Genomic DNA, 18,594 nt, shown 5'->3' with positions numbered 1-18,594 from the left:
CGCTGAAATGGCGGGATTTGGAAACAAATGTTCGAAGTTCAAAAAAAAAGCTAAAATCAGGAGATATAACAGAGGCAGGAAGAACTGTCGAAAATCTGGAGTCTTCTGCCGAAATCGGGAAAGTTAGCAGGTATGCACCTATCAGTTAGGCACCGCAATAAGTGCGACAAATGCAACTTAATCCGAAAATGTTAAGTCACATAACACATCTGTGCTCTAGGCATAGACACATTTCTGCATCCACCTATGTATAAAGCTTTCAATTGTATGATGTACAAAGACCATAAATTACCTGCGCAAAAATACATTTTTTAAATAATTCCTACATATTTACAAAAGCAATACCACCTGTAATCAGGAACTCAAGTCACAAGGGGTTTAACAGAATGACCTAATATTTCAAGAATTGTGAAGAACAGAAACCTTTTTCAATGAAACACTATGAACAATATCACAGAAGTAACCATTACTTTTTAATCATTTACAATACATAAAAATTAAATACATGTCTGCCTCGGTTAACAACTGTTTCCAGAGCAATCTGGAAAATACAGAGCTACATTTCACGGAATGAACAATTCTGCTTAACCAAGCAGCTCATGAACACATCTAGATAGGTGCAATACCAGAGTGCCAGGCTAATTTACGGAAAGCCTTCAAAGAAGGTTCGGAATTTTCACGAAGTTTGGAATGGAGTGTTGATGGAATGTCCATTTGCAATGCAATATTACTACACAATTGATGCTAAGTTTACATAAGTGCTTTGAGCTCATCATAGAGAACAAGAACAAGTGCACCACCAGTGCCTCTCAGAATATTTGAGAAAGCACCCTTGAAGAAAGCAGCACCACCCTCAGCCTTGTAAATCTTCGCCCAACAGTCCAAGGTATTTTTGTACATAACATCAGCCTTGGCTCTGCCAGACTGCATCATCATGCGCCTGCGCACGGTGTCAAAGGGATAGGACATAATACCAGCAAACGTTGTAACAGCCTGTAACAAGAAACAATATCTTATACAAAGGACTCCTCTTTCAATACAAAATAAATACAATTCAGCTTCAAATGTTTCCAGCAAAATTATGCTGAACTTGCCACCCAAGATGTAGTTTTATAGTTAAAGACTTGAAAATTTGTCAATCCCCCTTCCACTTTTGAAACCTGTCTTACCACAGAAAAGACATTAAAAGAGTATTGCCAAAGTTTTAACAGTTCTGCCTCATGAAATATTTTAGTAAACCAAACAGATCTAAATAAAAGTTTAATTGTAATTAAGAACAAGAATAACAAAAAAAAAAAAAAAAAAAACCTAACAAAGACACATCAAGAAACTGCCAAAACAAACTTCACCAAGCAAACATTCTCCTGATAGTTCAGTTTCAATTTCCTTATACCACCCAACAAGATCAATACAAATATATTCATAAAAATCGTCCTAACCAGTGTTTGAAATTAGACTTATTCATAGCTCCGTGGTAGCCTTAATCATTGCAGGTTGTGTCGTATGAATAAAAGTTTCTCATCTAAATGTGCTGAACTAAGGGTCATTTGTGCACAATAACACTACTTCCTTAAAATCAGATTATTATCAGATTCTATGCAGTGAAGGACACACTATTCTACGATTACCTCCCTAATCACATTTTTCAAAGCTCCAGAATTACACTAACATGTCAGAAGACATAGGATAGCAGTATTTAAAGGTAATAGGCAGTAGTGCTACAGTACCAAAAAATCCAGACCTGCATCAGGTGACCTGGTATCTGGACAGCATACATACCGTTTATGCTAGTCATGGCAAGGAGAAGTGAATAGGTTTTCTACTCCCATGTGCTACAGACATGAAAGAACACTGCATTGGCCTCCCCCTGGGTTCTGTATGTTCCACCTATCTCAGAGATCCGAGATAGGTGGTTAGTGTAGTACCGATACCGGTGCTCCCATCGGAGCACTTCTGTCGGTCTGTAGTGTTTTTAGACTAGTGTGACACCAATTTTCCCAGTTTTTCCAAAATGCAAAGTGCTAATATTTAACCCCAAGAATCCAGACCCGGTCCTCATGACCAGAAAAACCATCATCAGCGCTCTTATGCCTATCTTCTCCGAGCGCAATGCAGTCATCAAAGAGTCTCATAACATACTGCTGGTTACTCCGCACTACAACAATTCAATTAACTATATACTAGAAGCACTTAAACACAAACAATTCTTTGCTACAATTGCCTCAAAGTAAATCACCATTCCGCCAGGTGCAAAAATAAGACCCGATGCAACAAGTGTGGTGGACCTCACCACCACCCTAAATGCAAGGTGCCACGCGATCTGCGCTAATTGCCAAGGCAATCATGCAGCATCGTTCTTTGGCTGCCCGTATTTTAAGAAGGCAATCAAACAGACTTCACAAAAACACCTATCCAAAGCCGACTGGAACACGTACACAACCAAACCCACACCCGCGTCTTTGTACCACCCCCCCTCCAGCCAACCCACCCAACAATAACCTTTTACTTCTCATCCTCAGCCTACTCCAACACCAAATTCAGTCCAACTCAGTGGATCCAGTAGTAGCCAAGACCCTGACAAACCTAACCAGACATACTTCCCCCCAAGAAAGTAAGACCAACCACGCACAGTTCTCACTTCCTTAGCTACTGATCTTCAATAAAAAGGGCCTTCTTAACACTAAAAAGATGAAGCACTGGTTCTCGGAGACGAGGCGGTGCACACACCATACACGCTGCATATTAACGATGCCATTCAAAATTAACATCCACACACCCATGTCAATCTAAGCTCATGTTTAACGAAAGTGGTTTTACTGCGAACATCGGTAACAGCCTCACTGTTCACTGACCAGCAATATCGGGCGTGGTCAGCATTTGGATAGGCGACCATCCAGTACTACCACTTACTGATACATGTAAACTGCTGTGCTGGTCATGTTCACCGAATGTATATTAGTTTCCTGGGCATGCACACACACACAAAACACACACTTGCGGAGTTAAGCAACATCGGGAGTGGTCATCCTCTGGATGGGTGGCCAGCACTCATACTTTCCAAACTACAAATACAGCACTAAATCACCTATACTGGTAAAAAATTTAAAAACTCAAACACACTACAGTATAAAAAAATTACAGACCAACAGAGGAGCTCCGATGGGAGCACCGGTATCGGTATAACACTAACTCTCCGAGACAGGTGGAACATACAGAACCTAGGGGGAGGTCAATGCTGTGTTCTTTAATGTCTGTAGCACATGGGAGCAGAAACCCTACTAGTGCGCCCTTGTTAACACCAAAATGCTCATTGGACCCTGAAGGACTGGTGACAAACTTGGTCCAATGAAATTGCTCCAGTAGTTTTGAGCCGATTGTAGGGCTCGTATATTGCACAGGCTCCATGAAGACCGACTTCAGTTGCCAATAAAGCAGCTCCACAATAGCGCGAGGTGTGTTCAAGTGGCATGGGCCAGATCAGCTGATTCACCAGAACAGTTTGCTGACCAGAAACTTATGTTGAATGGCTTTGTGACCACTTGCAGCCCTTCATGGACTTTACCTACCCTTACGACAGATAATCCAACAGGATAATGCACCGCATCATCCGGCCCAAGATATTGAAAATTGGTGAAAGGAGCATTCTGCAGTTTTAACGACTGGTTGATATGCGTTTAAAGATAAAAATTTCATTGTTCCGTATTGAAATTATTAACTTCAATATCAGGTACTCTGAACATGTCAACGCCATTAAATACAACAGATTCTCTGCCATAGGACAGCACATACAAGACTCCAAGCATAGTTTCACCAGTATTAACAATGACATGAATATACTTAAAATCATTAACAAAGGCCCCCTCTTAAACATTACTGAAAATTGCTTTATCCACCTTGACCAGTACTTCAACCCTAATTTCAATTTAAACGTTATTTCTGAAAAACCCAATATCCTTTTTGACTTCCTAACTCTTCTTCTCAAAAATTCCAAATTCTAAAACCCCAATTCTATTTTCCATGCCTTACAAAGTTCCCACCCACATTTTCTACCTCCAATAACCCACCCTAAACTACCCCTCCTTCATTTCCCTATCTTATCCTTCCTCAATACCATCTAACTTCAATCTCTTATTTTTTCTCTTTTTTCACTATCACTCTTCCACTGTTAATTTATTCTACCTTCTCTATAAAAAAAACAATCGACCTTCATTTCGGTTCTCCTCTTTCAAATTTTAACTCTTGTCTTGCGCCAACTTCGATTACTTCAATCATGTCCTAATAATTTTTTCAATTTAAAAAATAGAGCACTGTGCATATAAGTTTTCATTTGTTTTCTGATATTGCGCTTTTTACTACATTTTTTCTCTTTACAATTGTTTTTTCAAGTCAACTGTTTTACAAGAACTTAGCAGGAGCACAAGTTCTCATTCAATTATACTGATTTGCGTCGTATATTTTTTATACGTACTTAACTTCCCGCAACAGAGACAAATATTGGACCTTCAAGACATTCTCCACTCTACTTTGGCATTCGAGACAGCAGTGCATGACCTTGAATGTGCCGCGCTGATCACCGGGAACTGGCGGTTTGCTTCTACAAATCTATTCGTCTGCGACTTCAAGTTTATTTATAATCTTCATATATTATTTGATAGTGTTGTGACTGTGCCTGACAAGAGTGTGAAACTGACCCATTTCTCCAATATTCATAAACATTGTGTGATTTAGCCTACTTGTTTTTATGGTTGACGATGACCTGGACTAGGGTCGAAACCGGTCCCATTTAAATAAGAATGTAATTACTACATTTCTTTCTTTTATGTACTGAATTGGTTGAACTTCAATTATTTAATTTTTAATGGTTGATATGAGCTCGTATATTAAACGAGACGACAGACACGTACCAATCGCAGGCTGCATACTCAAGACAAATACAGCTGCCTCCCAAGCAATTACCGCAGTTGACAGCGGGATACATGGGACAGTACCAGGGAACACCAATTTCACACATGAAATTAGCAAACAAAATGCATGAAGCCACGTCTTCAATGCAGATTGCCAGTCTATGCGCGTGTGTATAGCAGTTACGTGTCCAAAACAATACTGTATCAAGATATCTTGGCTGAAGACTTGAGACAATGGCCTTATGAAGCCAAGTTGACAGGTTTGAGTCTGGTTCAGTCCAGTGGTGTTGGAGTGTTCAAATTAAGTGTGCCTCATTTCAGTAGATTTACTCCTGCGAAATAAAATCTCAGCACCTAGGCATCTCCGAAAACTATATAATCAATGGGACGTAAAACCAATAACATTATTATCATCATCGACATCTAGAGTATGCTCACTGAGTTATGGAGACTGCAGTGCTTATTATCCGTATTATCACTGATAAAAATCTTCCGCAACCCTTAGATCAATGAAGGTTTTAATTAGGTAGCAGGTAGAAAGGTGTTCGCTAGGTAGTAGATAAGGATCCCTCTTTGGAGGCAGCCTTTACACTGACTTCCAAATAGGGAATCTAAATCATAAAAAGAGTACAGAACATTTAGGATCTCTTGCCACCATTCATGCTTTCTGAACATTATCATTTTCAGGAAACCTGAATTCCAATTCATGAAACCAAATCTCCTGGTGTATACCATTTTTAAATGGGTAGGAGTATTATTAGCTCCCAATGTAATCTGCTTTTGTGATGATGGTTGTTTAAAGGTGCCAAACATCTAAGGTCACCGGCACTTAAATGGTACGAGGACGACATGACGAAAATATTAAAATGTATCCACAGACAAATGAAGATGAACAATGTAAATTTAAAACCAGTGGCTCAAATTTGCAATACCTTATTTTCAGTAAAATGACAGATTATGGTAGAATAAGACATTGCCTTAAAATGCAGTTGTAAGGCAAATTACTATTTTAAGAACTACTATCCCTCAAAAAACTGATGACAGTCTGCCGACTGCTCATCTTGCAGGATGAGGGAGATTGTATTCGGGAGTTTTAGACTATGGCACAGATTGACCAGGTCCACGCACTCTAAGGATGTGTACCACGGTAAGATGATCGCCCGAAGTTCACACCGGAGGGGGTTCTCTATTCAGTAAATAGGAGTGAGTTACTCTACTGTGGGCGATCCTAATACATAATACCACGGCTTCCCTCCTAAAAGAAGTCCTTCATACCTTCGTAGTACCTTTTATCACTCTCTGCTTATTTGGAAGTGGAGTGGCCTTTTCCCACGGGACATGACCAAATGTCTCAGCTGAAAGCTAATATCACTTGGAACAGACAATGGGGCAATGTAACAGCCTCCCTGGCAGCCTTATCACCTAACTCGTTTCCCTCTACACCCATGCGGCTTGGGAGTCACAAACGTGATTCTGGTTCCGAGTAGCCAAGGCCATGACATCACATTTGACAGACTGTTGAAAATTTACTGCTAACCTTCATAGCAAGGTATTGCAAAAATCACAGTAAAATATTGAACATATCGCAGCCAACATAAGAAAAACTTACCTGAGCAATAGCAAAGGAAATGATGAATGGTGTGTTCTTGGGATCAGGTAACATTCCCTTGGCAGTATCAAAGCAACCAAAGTATGCAGCTCTGTAGATTATAATACCCTGTACAGATACACCAAACCCTCTGTATAGACCCATAAGGCCATCAGACCTGAATGTCTTGGCCAAGCAATTGCCTAACCCTGTAAACTCTCGTTCACTACCAGCCTTGCCAACATCAGCAGCCAACCTGAAACACAAAACCAAGCCCCACACTTAAAAGGTGGATAGTTGCTACAATACCAAATTAACACATTGAAATCATAGGAATTATAATAATAGTTCCTGAAATTTTTCGAACAATCTGCTATGTAGTGTGAAACAGGATGAATAATAATAATAATATCTGAAAATAATGAATAAACAGCTGTGTGATTGCCAGTTTCTCTCAAAAATTACACTTTAAATATTAATTGGCCTCCCTATTTTTAAGAGAAACTTACCAGCAACATGTTGAGAGGTCTAACAGTGATTAAATGAAAAACCCTTCATAAAAAGATGCTAAATGGAGAACTCTACGAGATTTCAAAATAGCTCTTAATTACAACCAAGGTCCAACATGTTTTGGCTTCACTTCCCAGTGCTGGAACAGTGCATTTAATGTAATAAGTTGAACAGTTAGTGCAGAGAAGCAAGAATTTGTGGTTAAATTTCAAGATTCTCAATTCAACCTGCAATGGAAGCTTGCAACACTGCACAAGGGAATTGCCTTGTCAGTAGTATTTATCTTTTAAAAACCATGTCAGCAGTGCAGTTAACTTATGATCAAATTATTTTTGTTCAGACTGAAGATTTGAAGAGATGTTCAGGTAAATATGAACTAAAATAGTTCAAATTTATTTAGGTCCTGAATAAAAACGCTTGTCAATCAGCTAATCATTTGCTTGGAAACTAGGCAAGACTTGCGAGAAATGTGACCAGGCAAGAATTTATTTTTACAAATGTACATTATATAAAGTTATAAAATGAGCACATCACATCAATAAATGTTATTGTTCCCGCACATAATATTTTGTTAACATACATAACTGGATCACAACAGTAGGAGTCCTAGTGCACCAATGGCAAGTTGCCAAACATGAACAGTGAAACCATGTTAATGCACTCAGACTTTTCTTGCTTAGCACATAAATTTGAAGCTCCAATTCCCATTGTACTAAATCTACATAAAAATAACTTTCCGTGTAACGGATTTTTGCTATTACCGCTTAGCAGGTCACCTTTTACCAGCTCTGAACATTATGCATCCCTTGCGAATGGAAAGTGAATTTCAACACAGACAACTTTCCTCACAGCAGGAGGCAGGTCTGAAACTGATGCACAGTGAATGAAAAAGCCCTTGAATTACTTCAGTGTAAATCGCATACCAGGCAAAATTAATTTTGCTCGCCAGTTGGCAGCGAGATTGCAGAATAATCCAGAGCGCCTGTTTGTGCTTGTATTTTGCATTCTCGTAAAGGGTAATAAACATTTGTCGCATGGTAATCTTCTATAGAGCGTTCCAACCTTAAAACTGCAGTACAGCGTAGATGGAGCGCGCTGTTGCAAAATTGACCCTTGAAGATCACGCTAGAGTGACTAACGGCGTCACAGTTCCACAATTTTAGTTTTTAATTTTTGTAATTCATGGTTCATTCTTTCATAAATTAATATCTGTCGAATGGTAAAATAAATACAATATACCTTAATCACAGGTGTTGCTCTCAATTTGGACGTACACCTATCATTTCTGCAAGGCCTGTTTTCGTAATAATTGCGTAAATAACATGGCCGATAGCAGTTAACTTGTTAAAAATAAAGACTGAAGTAAACGATATCTTAATTTTAATGTTATATACGGAAATTAAGTAAAAATGTGATACACCAAGATATGGCAGAGTACATCACTGATTTCAGAGAATATTTTATATCTTCTTGCATCTAGTTACGGCTATTTACATGTAAATTTTTTGCGAGGAGGTTATTTCTCTACATGCGTTTCAAATATGTTTTCATATACGGTTAGGTGACTGAAGAAGAAAGCTGAGGTGTTTGCCACAGACATCTCTAGTGATACAGTATTTTTCCGAATCCAAGACTTTTTCCCCAGAATCTCATGCGAAAACTCAAGGGTTGTTGCATTCGCGGCCTAACAGTAAATTAATTGATACCACTGGCAACTGCCGCGGTAACCACACTGCTTCTTTTCACACGCGCACAGAACTCTTTGACAATAAACGACCGCCTCTTTACTACACATCGCTAGCCACGACAACCAGTTGTACAGAGCCTGTGTGTTTCTCAAATCTGCAGAAGCATGCGACCCTTCGAATTCTTAGAAGATCCATGGCTACTCAGTGGCAGTCATAACGCGTCTATTGTACTTGACTCTTAGTAAAATTAAGGTTTATAGACAGCAGGAATATTTTCGCGATGGATAGCCTTATTGTAAAGATACGTGGAAAAGGTATTGCCGGCAAATTTTCAACGGGTTCTAGTCGATAATATGATGCCAATTATAAGTTAATGTTCATTAAACACTCGGAAATGTAGAATTGTGCAGCCACAAGAAAATACGGCACAGGCCTAACTAAAGCCAATATTTGGCGTTAGGGTGAAGACAAAGAGCTAAAAAATGCGTACTGTACAAAAAAATGCATTCAGTGGTCCGCAACAAGGACGCTTTAAAGAAGTCAAAGATGAAATTGTGAGGCACGTGCACGAAAAACGCAAGGGCGGAATGGCCATAACGTGGCGTAATAAACTCATTCGATGACTAAATGTTCACGATTAGGCCAATACATTGCTAGCCGCTTGAATTTGGCCGAACCCGACAAGCGAGACATGCATGTAGCGGCAGCCAATTATATCTGACGCTGCGTAAAAGTAACAGTTTTATAGACAGCAAGAATAATTTCCTTTTTCCTGATGGATCGTTGTATTGTAGAGACTCTTGGAATAGGTATTGCCGGAAAATTATGATGCCAACGTCAAGTTAATGGTCCTTAAACCCGCGGAAATAAAGAATAATTGTGCAGCTGCCAAAAATAAAGAAATACGGCGTGACGAAAGTCAATGTTCACCGCCTAAAAATGCGTAGGCCTACTGTACAACAAGGCATTCATATGAACTTACAAACTTCTTTTTGAGCCTTATTTAAATTTTTTGAAGGAAGAAGTGGGGTTCATCTTGGATTCGGAGATATACGGTACTATATTTTTTCAGAATGAAATTAAACGTACACGTAGTATCGGATTACGAAAAATAACAAACAAGTAAGCCCTAGTGTGGATATCATCTACAGAAACTCAAGTTTTGTAAAAATCGATTGCCGTTTCATACCGATTTTAAAGTGCATGAAGGGTTTTCCAACTTCTATGCAAAAATCAGATGTAAAGACAATCCATTATAGCGAGTAAATTTTTCACTGTTATGAATTCTCGCTATAACGACTTCTCCTGTATTTTGAAGCTGTTACAGTTTGGGATTTTTTGTCTCTTCCTTGCACATATTTGTCAACATTAGGTAGGGTATCTATAACACGCTCGACTCAAATTTTCAAGCCATCTTATAGCACAATATTTCAAAGGAAATAAGTTTGAACCTGAATGTGTTTAATCAGCACGTCTGGCAGGAACGTAGCAAAACAAGAAGTGAAGAGCACGAAGAAACTCTGCAATATTCCACTGGGATTCTTTTACTGCTATTTTATATGAATTGTGCACAGTATGCAAGCCACAAGATCCAATGTTCACCAAAATAGGAGCATCTGGATCATCACTTAATAAATTACCAATATCCTGAAGGAACTTTTTAACATTTGGACCATCCATTTAAAAAATCTGAGGTAGAGTGACCAAGAAACACAGAATCAAAATAAGAGCATACTTCATTGGTATCAGGATTGAAACCACGAACTACAAGATCAATTTGGCCCATCTGAGAAACTATTCAGTGACTCGTCAAAACCAACGGTGAAATACGTGCACTTATGACATCTCAAGAACTTGCTTATGAAAATAAGCCAAACCATGAGCGATTGTATATGCAACTTTTGTTTTGCGCAGTTGAACTTTCGAAGCTATATCAGAGTCTGGAAACATCACTGGGAACAAACACACACTAGCTTGACTGTATGCATGCACCATATAATCTCAGCTTTGGTTACTTGCTCTCTTGACAGATAATTCAGTAGACATCTCGTTTCTGGTGAACCTTCTTTAATGGAAGAAGCAGAAACAGCAGCAGTGGAGTCACGTGATAGAGCTCGTTGTGGTAGCTGTGGCAGGCAGAGGACAATGTGTTTGGGGCCAGGGTATTATTACCTAGTTTATTTTTTACTTCACTATTCGAATGTTCTTTTTTAAAATAACTTGAAAGGGATGATTAGAAGTGGCTGAACTTTACACTACTGGCATGCTTCTTTTCTCCCACGTGACTTTAATGCCTGCTTCCCCATGTTACTAAGAGAAAATGATTTACATATTATGCAATATGCTGAAAATTTGTCCTGAGGCATGGGTTCCAACCATGTTCTGAAGTATCATCAAGCAGCCACCGTTCATTAAAAGAAGTTTTCCTTGGCTTTGATGAAGTGTTAGCTGAAAGAAGAAGTATATTGTAAAATAATCTTAAAAGTCCTATACTCTGCATAGTTTTCTTCTAAACTGACAGTTCGCAAAACAAGTGAGCATTGCCTTACCTATGCTGCCAGCACTCCGACTCTAAAACAGTTTATGCAATACAACTACAGCACAGAGCCCTTGTAAAATGTAATACCCTACTATGAAAATCACTCAAATCACAAGTGAAAACAAATTCACAAAACCTTCAAAGATAGTGCATGCACTTCCTAACAATACACTAAAACAAGAATAGGTACATTAAGGGTAAAAGAAATTATTCACAGCTAATGACTGGCATAAGGAGGAGGTTATGGCTGATCGATACCACGGTGTCAATTTTTGTCGAGTCAAATTCTTGCCGCTTGTCTTGCACGAACTATACTGGGGTATGGTACACAGATGAACTATATGGTAACCAACACACAGTAGTAAATAAAATTACAACTACATTGAATATTATTAAACCTATATACCACACATGCCGAGTTAGGTAGCTTAACCAAGTGGTGATGTAGAAAATACAGTTGGCAGGCAGGTTTCAAGACTGCGCTCAACCGATATAAATCGATATGAATGACAGTTTGGGATTGCCTGAATCAAGAACAAGCATACAAACATACTTCACAACAACCTTCATCTTACAATGTGATGTCACTTTATTTTAAATCTTTTACTCTATTCACAAAATTACACGTGATATTACAAGCTACTAGTCGTGCCTGAAAACTTCCGAACCCCTCTAACGAAAGAGAGTAGAAACAACATGGTGCGGTCCAAACGGTGTCACGATTCATTACACATTTACACAAGGCTTACCTACGTAAGCGCATTTAATAATAATAATAATAATAATAATAATAATGATGATGAACACTTGAATGAGTATTAAGTTAAAGTGAATTTCACACCTTCCTGCACACAGCAGTGTGTTTTGTTTACATTTTACGAGGTAGCGACTATCACACGTCATTACATAACAAACGCAGTCATCTGTTGAGTTGTGGAATTTTGTCTATGCATATTTTGTTGTGGAAGCCATGTATTTAAGCGATTAGAAAAAGTGAGAACGCAACATAGGCCTAATTCAACAAGCTCGCCATTCCCCAACAACACAGCATATTCAATAGTAAGCAGACGCTAACGCTGAAAATTTGATCGATTATAGTCGCTACTGCTTGCTATGGGCTATCCATATAGCTACTGATGCTATTGGTTACTTCACATTCGAGATCACACTTGATTTTTAAAATGTTTATTCAGTTTTCTTTACAATTTATTCCTGGCATAAAAAACATGTCCTAGATTAATGTTATAAAAACTGAAAAATGTGCTATTAACGGATAAATACGGTATGTCCATTTTATATGGCAGAATGAATTTCCAGATTTTTCTGAATTCCCTGACATTTCCCAGTTTTCCATACGGGTGGCCACCCTGTATTTACAGTGTGAATAATGGAAAAACACCTGGAAAGGAACAAGGAAATGTTCGCATTTTTGGATTTGGAATAAGCTTATGATGCAGTTAAGACATGTACAGAAAAATTTATCATGAGAGTAAAAGAAGTGTACAAGTCGGGAGTGATAACTCCCAACCCATCCCAGATGCAAGCTCACAACTGCGCACCCCTAAGCGCACAGCCAACTCGCCCGGTGAATGAAAATCTGAAGGTGTTTGGAATGGTATTAAAAAGAAAACTGTTGTCATGTATTGTGGAAAAGAAAAAGAGGAGCAAAGTGAACATAGAGAGCAGTTAGAGAATGCAGAACAGTTTGCATATCTGGGTAGCATTTATGGAAGTAATGAAAGCAACCCTGAAATTAACAGACTAAGTAAAGGTACAACATTTTATCAAGTCAGAACTTTTGTGGGAAGACAAAGTACCCAAGAGAATAAAATTGTCTTTCATACCAATTGTAACATATGGACTAGAAACGCTGGTAACTATTAAGAGAATATTAAGACAAGATAGCAAGATCCAAGCAGTAGAAATGAAATTTTTAAGAACATCAGTTAAAAAGAAAAGAGATAGTATCCAAAATATTAAAATCAGACAAGAGCTAAATATAGAACCATTAGTACAGAACATACAGAAAGCAAGACAGATGGTTCAGACATGTAAAAAGAATGGGAAAGGAACGAGACCAGTTGGAAGACGAGAAGGTGGATGGATCAGATTTGGAAGGACATTAGAGAAGCTGGATTGGATGTGGCGGAAGTAATGGAGCATGAAAAGGGGAAGGACATAGGGAGTGGAGGATGCTTGTTAACACCCGGGCAACTAGAGTGGGATATTGAGGATGATCTGAATTCCTTGAATAATTTATGCATCCGAAGTCTTCACCTGTATTTTTTTTGGTCAAAAAGTGTGTTAATTACACGCAAATACTGTATTCATACAAGAACAAACGTATGTTGCTATAAGCAACACCTCCACCAAATCATTGGTTAATACTTGGTATGCATTCCTTTGTTATGGATGACTTGTGTAAAGATAGAGATGTTGATTCGCATAGGGAATCTGAAATACTTGTCCCGAATGAGTAAATTTATAATACCAGTATACATGGTACGTTATTGGACATAAATTTTCCAGCTAACTCATTCCTGGTTGTCAGCGTTATCGCCCCAGCTTGCTAAGTTGGGCTCGTCAGATGGTAAATAGCACACACCAGAACGCATGGAGCCATCGGCAGTGCCAATGCACTATGAGTCTCATTACCAAAAACTGATGCCTGTCCAGCAATGTTCGGTTCCTATTCCTAAAAATCCTCTTGCGAACAACTTCCTTACCGTATCCTATGACATTTCTTTGTCCGCTGATAACAGAACCTACCCGTATCACACCAATCTTGTTCTTTACAATCGACCTATTCATCACTAATCAGCCATCCTCAGAGCAGAAAACCGAAGTTATCCCAGGATTCAGTGATAACACAGGTATTATAGTAACACTTCACCTCAAAAATCCACATTTAAAGAGCACTGGAAGAACACACTACAATTATGAAAAGGCCAACCGAAACTTATTGCTCCTTCAATATCTTCCCACTCCAAGCTCCAGGATGCCAAACACCTGGAGGTAGTAATGGAACCACACCAATCCTACTAAGCACATCTAAGATGCTATCAAGAGAGACCATACCCTGGATCCTACCCAGACCACCTTCATGCATTATGGAAGATTGTGCGGTGTTCACGTATTTGTACAGTACCCAAACACTTTAGATGTATTTCAGTCCATGACCTGCCATGAGACCAAGAGGGGCTGGAAACACTACTGGCTAGGTATCTTTAAATCGCTTAAGGGACACTGGGACTGAAATTTCCAAATTCTATATAAACTGAGGTACAGCTTTGAAATTTTGTATGCTTATGAATAGTCATAACATAAACCACTGTGGTAAATTTGAGCATTGCAAGTTGATTAGTTCTTGAGATATTAATTATTTTATACATTTTCATGTGCAAATTATTCAATATTTATAAAGGTCTGCCGCATTAAACCAATCAAGATAGTGTAACTTTTAGGTAATATTCTATTGCATTAATACAATTGGAAGAAACCTACGGATTCTTTTTTGAATTGCATTAATGAGTATGAAGAAATAAATTTTTTTCATATCCAAGTTTTTAATCTACAAAAAATCTTCAATTTTTTAAGTTTGAAATTTTTTTGCAGCCAGACCAAAAGTGCAATCCAAAAATCGATCTGCAGGTTTATAGTCAATGCAATGAAGATAATACATGCAAATTTTGAAAGCAATATCATAAGATTTATGATGCGTGTAACATTTTGAATGCCTGAAAAAGTGAAACAGAGAAAAAAGCAATTTTTTAAAATAATGGACAATGCTCATAACCTGTATTGCCAGCTGAGAATCTCAAAGAAATTTCTTGTTTTCTCCTACTTTTGGATTTTGGCTTACGCCACCGAGAACTTATTGTATGCATTTCACCACAGAACAACACCAAACAATAGTAGAAAATACTCTCATACCTCAACACAATCAAACTGGAAAACAACTTGTTTGTAAACAAACAGGATTTGCACATGGTATGTACGGAAATAGTCATAAATAATGTTGAAACTAATAAATATTTCTTTAATAAGTAATCACCGTCTTTGAAAATAGGCATAAAAATTTACTCAATATATTTTGCATGGCCACACCACCACCTGTAATTTTCATTCAGATTTTTCAGACTTTTGTAGTTCTTATATAGTTTACCTAGTAAAAGTGCCCACTTCCTCCACTAGAAAGCAGCAAAATGCAGACCGACAGATGTAGGAGGCCTTTTTGAATTATTCTTATGAAATGAAATCGTGAAATCTGCTTGAATACACCACTAATGTGTGCTGATCGTGAGTCGAACGAAAGTGGGCGTTTAAAGGACTGCAGGCCAGGCATTTAAAAGCTACGCTAGAGCTTTAAAAATGGAGGAATCTGGATGAAAACACTGCTATCTGATCCGCGGGGGTTAAGGGTGTATTGATATGGAAAAAGCCGAAAATCAATATTTTACATATATTTCGCCAAAATTTCAGTCCCAGTGTCCCTTAAGAGTATTTGAACACCACATACTAATTAAATTGCTCAATTATCACAAGAAAAATAATCAGAGTAAGACAATTTGTACTAAATTAAATTTCCAAAAAGCATAACCACATTATCAGCAGTGAAGATATATCTAGCTAAAAAGTAGCCTGCTTTTTGAAGAAAAGATCTACACCAGGAGTAGAAAATTAAATCAATTGGATTACAACAAGGAATTTCCTCTATACTGAGAGAGAACTCAAGACCTCAGCGGTCCCTTTGATGTTAGACTTCTGGTCGGCGAAAAGGCTTCCGCAGCACCAAATAATTCCCTAAGTTTGTTACTTGTTCCTGAAGTCAGCTTTCTTCAGTTTGGTTAGATATTCTGGTGAACTGACTTGACGAATTAAAAACTTTTGCCCTGTATAAATATGGAAAATATATCACAGGTTGTATGTTATTCAGGTTTGTTACCAACTATATTTCAAACAGATGGCTATGAATATTTATTGTTCTCAGTGGTGTATGTAGCAAAACAATAATTGAATATGACATTGATATCTTATTGCACTGTGTACTTAGTAAGCTCTGTTCGAGTTAATTCCATTGCTGATAAGTTTGCATAATATGTGCGACGTTGAAGATGGATCCAAGAAAACTGTTGGCAATACTGGCTGCAACAGCATGTGCAGTATTCATAATGGCTGCCAGCTGTGAGCAAGACGTGTGTGATGCTGTGACGTTTGAGTCCCCTGTAAAATACTTCAAAGCTTACAAAGGTGGAAAAAATTAAGAAATCTAAACCAAATTGTTTTAAACGTTTACAGTAGCCTACGAGATTAGAATCCGCTGTGGACTGTGGAAGATGTGAAAAAGACCGTGCAGCTGACTGGCGTTTCTGTGTACAGTGTTTACGCCTCTTGCTTGGAATTTAAACTCCACACAGAAAATCCACGTCTCCAGCGAAAGGAGAGTCACTTCAGCACTCGCCGTAAATAAAACAGGAACGGCCTTATCACGGTATGGGAAGAGAATAATAATGTATTTATTTCATAAGGCAAAAATAAGGATACACAGGAAACATACAATAAACTTAAATATTTACATGTCAGACTATGTAAAATTTGGTTTGTTAAAATACAATGTCCAGTGTACGCAGCCAGGTCAATCGTTGCTTCATGTCCGTAGGTATAACCTTGAAATACCCTACACGTGTCTCTCGGATGGTGCTAAGTAAGCAACGGCACTTGGCTGCTGGACCTTAAGCTCCGCCTTACAAATATCCCAGCAAATAAAGATACATTACACTTCAACCTGTATCATGGTTCATAATTTTAATAATAATAATAATAATTTGTACTTGATATTTGTAACCGCCCTCTACCTGCAGAAATGTTGTCATGAGGGGATCACGAGTTCATTTTTACCTTCCGAATGACGAGACTACAATATTTACAACATTCCTGGAAACATTGCATTTTGCAATCCCATTCACATGTGGGTTTTTCAGCTTTTGGAACTGTGAGAAACTGACACTGACAGTCGTTGCACAAGAGCGGAATCGTATACTAATAATAATAATAATAATCGTATGGCCTCAGCTACCGTGTGCAGACATTTCGAATTGACGCCATCTGGCTGTCTGCTCGTCAATTTCGACGTTCCGTTTTACTCTAGGTCCGCTAGATGGCAGACAGAGTAAACCGGATCTCTCTTGGGCGTCTATGGCTGAGATTTAATTAATTTTGTCGGGTAAATACCAAATGTATCACCAGAGATCTTTTACATGCCGACATCGTACGACATGGAGTGTCGAATGGACTTTTTTCCGCCCTTCAAAAATCCGACTACCTCTGCCGGGTTTGAACCCGCTATCTTGGGATCCGGAAGCCGACACTACCACGGATCCACAGAGGTAGCTATCGTATACTTATGTTGTAAGTCTCCATGTGCCTCACACAAATTGCATTATGAAATAAAAATAAACCTTGCTTCTCTTGCTTCGTCAGTAATCTGTAGGTTTTACATGGTCAATGAAGGAATAAATAGGTATGGTACGTAATCAAAGTACAGCTATGTAAAAGAAATTGATTTTGTTTGATGCTTCACTATTTCAGAATGAAGTTGTCGGATAGACACAACGTTAATAATAAGCTGGTTGTGGCGGAGATGGGAAGGGGGAACAGGGGACATGCTCACGTGCGGAAGGATACTTTTGCTAAGCTCTTGAGTCAAATTTCAGCATAGTATACCTTGGCATTTTCTCAATTTCAATTTCCTTCCATAAAACCACTATAAAGATACCACCCGACCACTTTTCTTCGATTAACTCACAATATTATAAAAAACCACAAACATGCATACCATAAAGTAACATTCTGACGAAAAGGTTTTGTTGCTTAAACTTTTGAAACTCCACAATAGGTATAACTGAAATTTTCACCTGGTTCGAGCGAAGTCCAGTGGGTAAACAAAACACAACGATGTGGCACCAGCAGCACCACCAGATGCAAGATTGCCCACGAAGTAACGCCAGAATTGAGTCTTCTTGTCAACACCACCAAGGAAAATTTGTTTGTACTTGTCCTTAAAAGCAAAGTTCAATGCCTGGGTTGGGAAATACCGAATCACATTAGCTAAATTTCCTCTCCAGAAGCTCAGGAAACCTTGTTCTTTTGGAATTCGGATGAAACAATCAATCATCCCTGCAACAAAAAATAAAAAAAAGACTAAGTCAATTCAAAGGCACATATACTGCAAAATTTAAAAATATCTACGAAGTAGGCAGTATTGACACTAGGACTAATCTACCACTAATGAATTTTTAAGTATCCATGTTCTCTGTGGCCATTTGCAGTTTATAATTGCTGATCTTTATCTTTTCCTTGAAATTT

General features: G+C 38.4%; 1 protein-coding gene across 1 annotated transcript in view; it reads right to left on the bottom strand.

Moving 5' to 3' along the window:
• Positions 1 to 444: 444 nt before the first annotated feature.
• Positions 445 to 18,594, bottom strand: part of LOC136857875 (ADP,ATP carrier protein) — a 34,495-nt gene continuing 16,345 nt past the window's right edge. Inside the window, exons 2-4 of the mRNA XM_067136900.2 lie at positions 18,144 to 18,405; positions 6,514 to 6,748; positions 445 to 993 (exon numbers count right to left, since the gene is read on the bottom strand). Coding sequence (XP_066993001.1) covers positions 751 to 993; positions 6,514 to 6,748; positions 18,144 to 18,405 — 740 coding nt within the window. The 3' untranslated portion in view covers positions 445 to 750. The remainder of the gene's footprint in view (positions 994 to 6,513; positions 6,749 to 18,143; positions 18,406 to 18,594) is intronic.

This window comes from Anabrus simplex, chromosome 1 (genome assembly GCF_040414725.1).
Source record: "Anabrus simplex isolate iqAnaSimp1 chromosome 1, ASM4041472v1, whole genome shotgun sequence".
Taxonomy (NCBI): Eukaryota; Metazoa; Arthropoda; class Insecta; order Orthoptera; family Tettigoniidae; genus Anabrus; species Anabrus simplex.
This window is presented reverse-complemented; position numbering and strand designations above follow the sequence as displayed.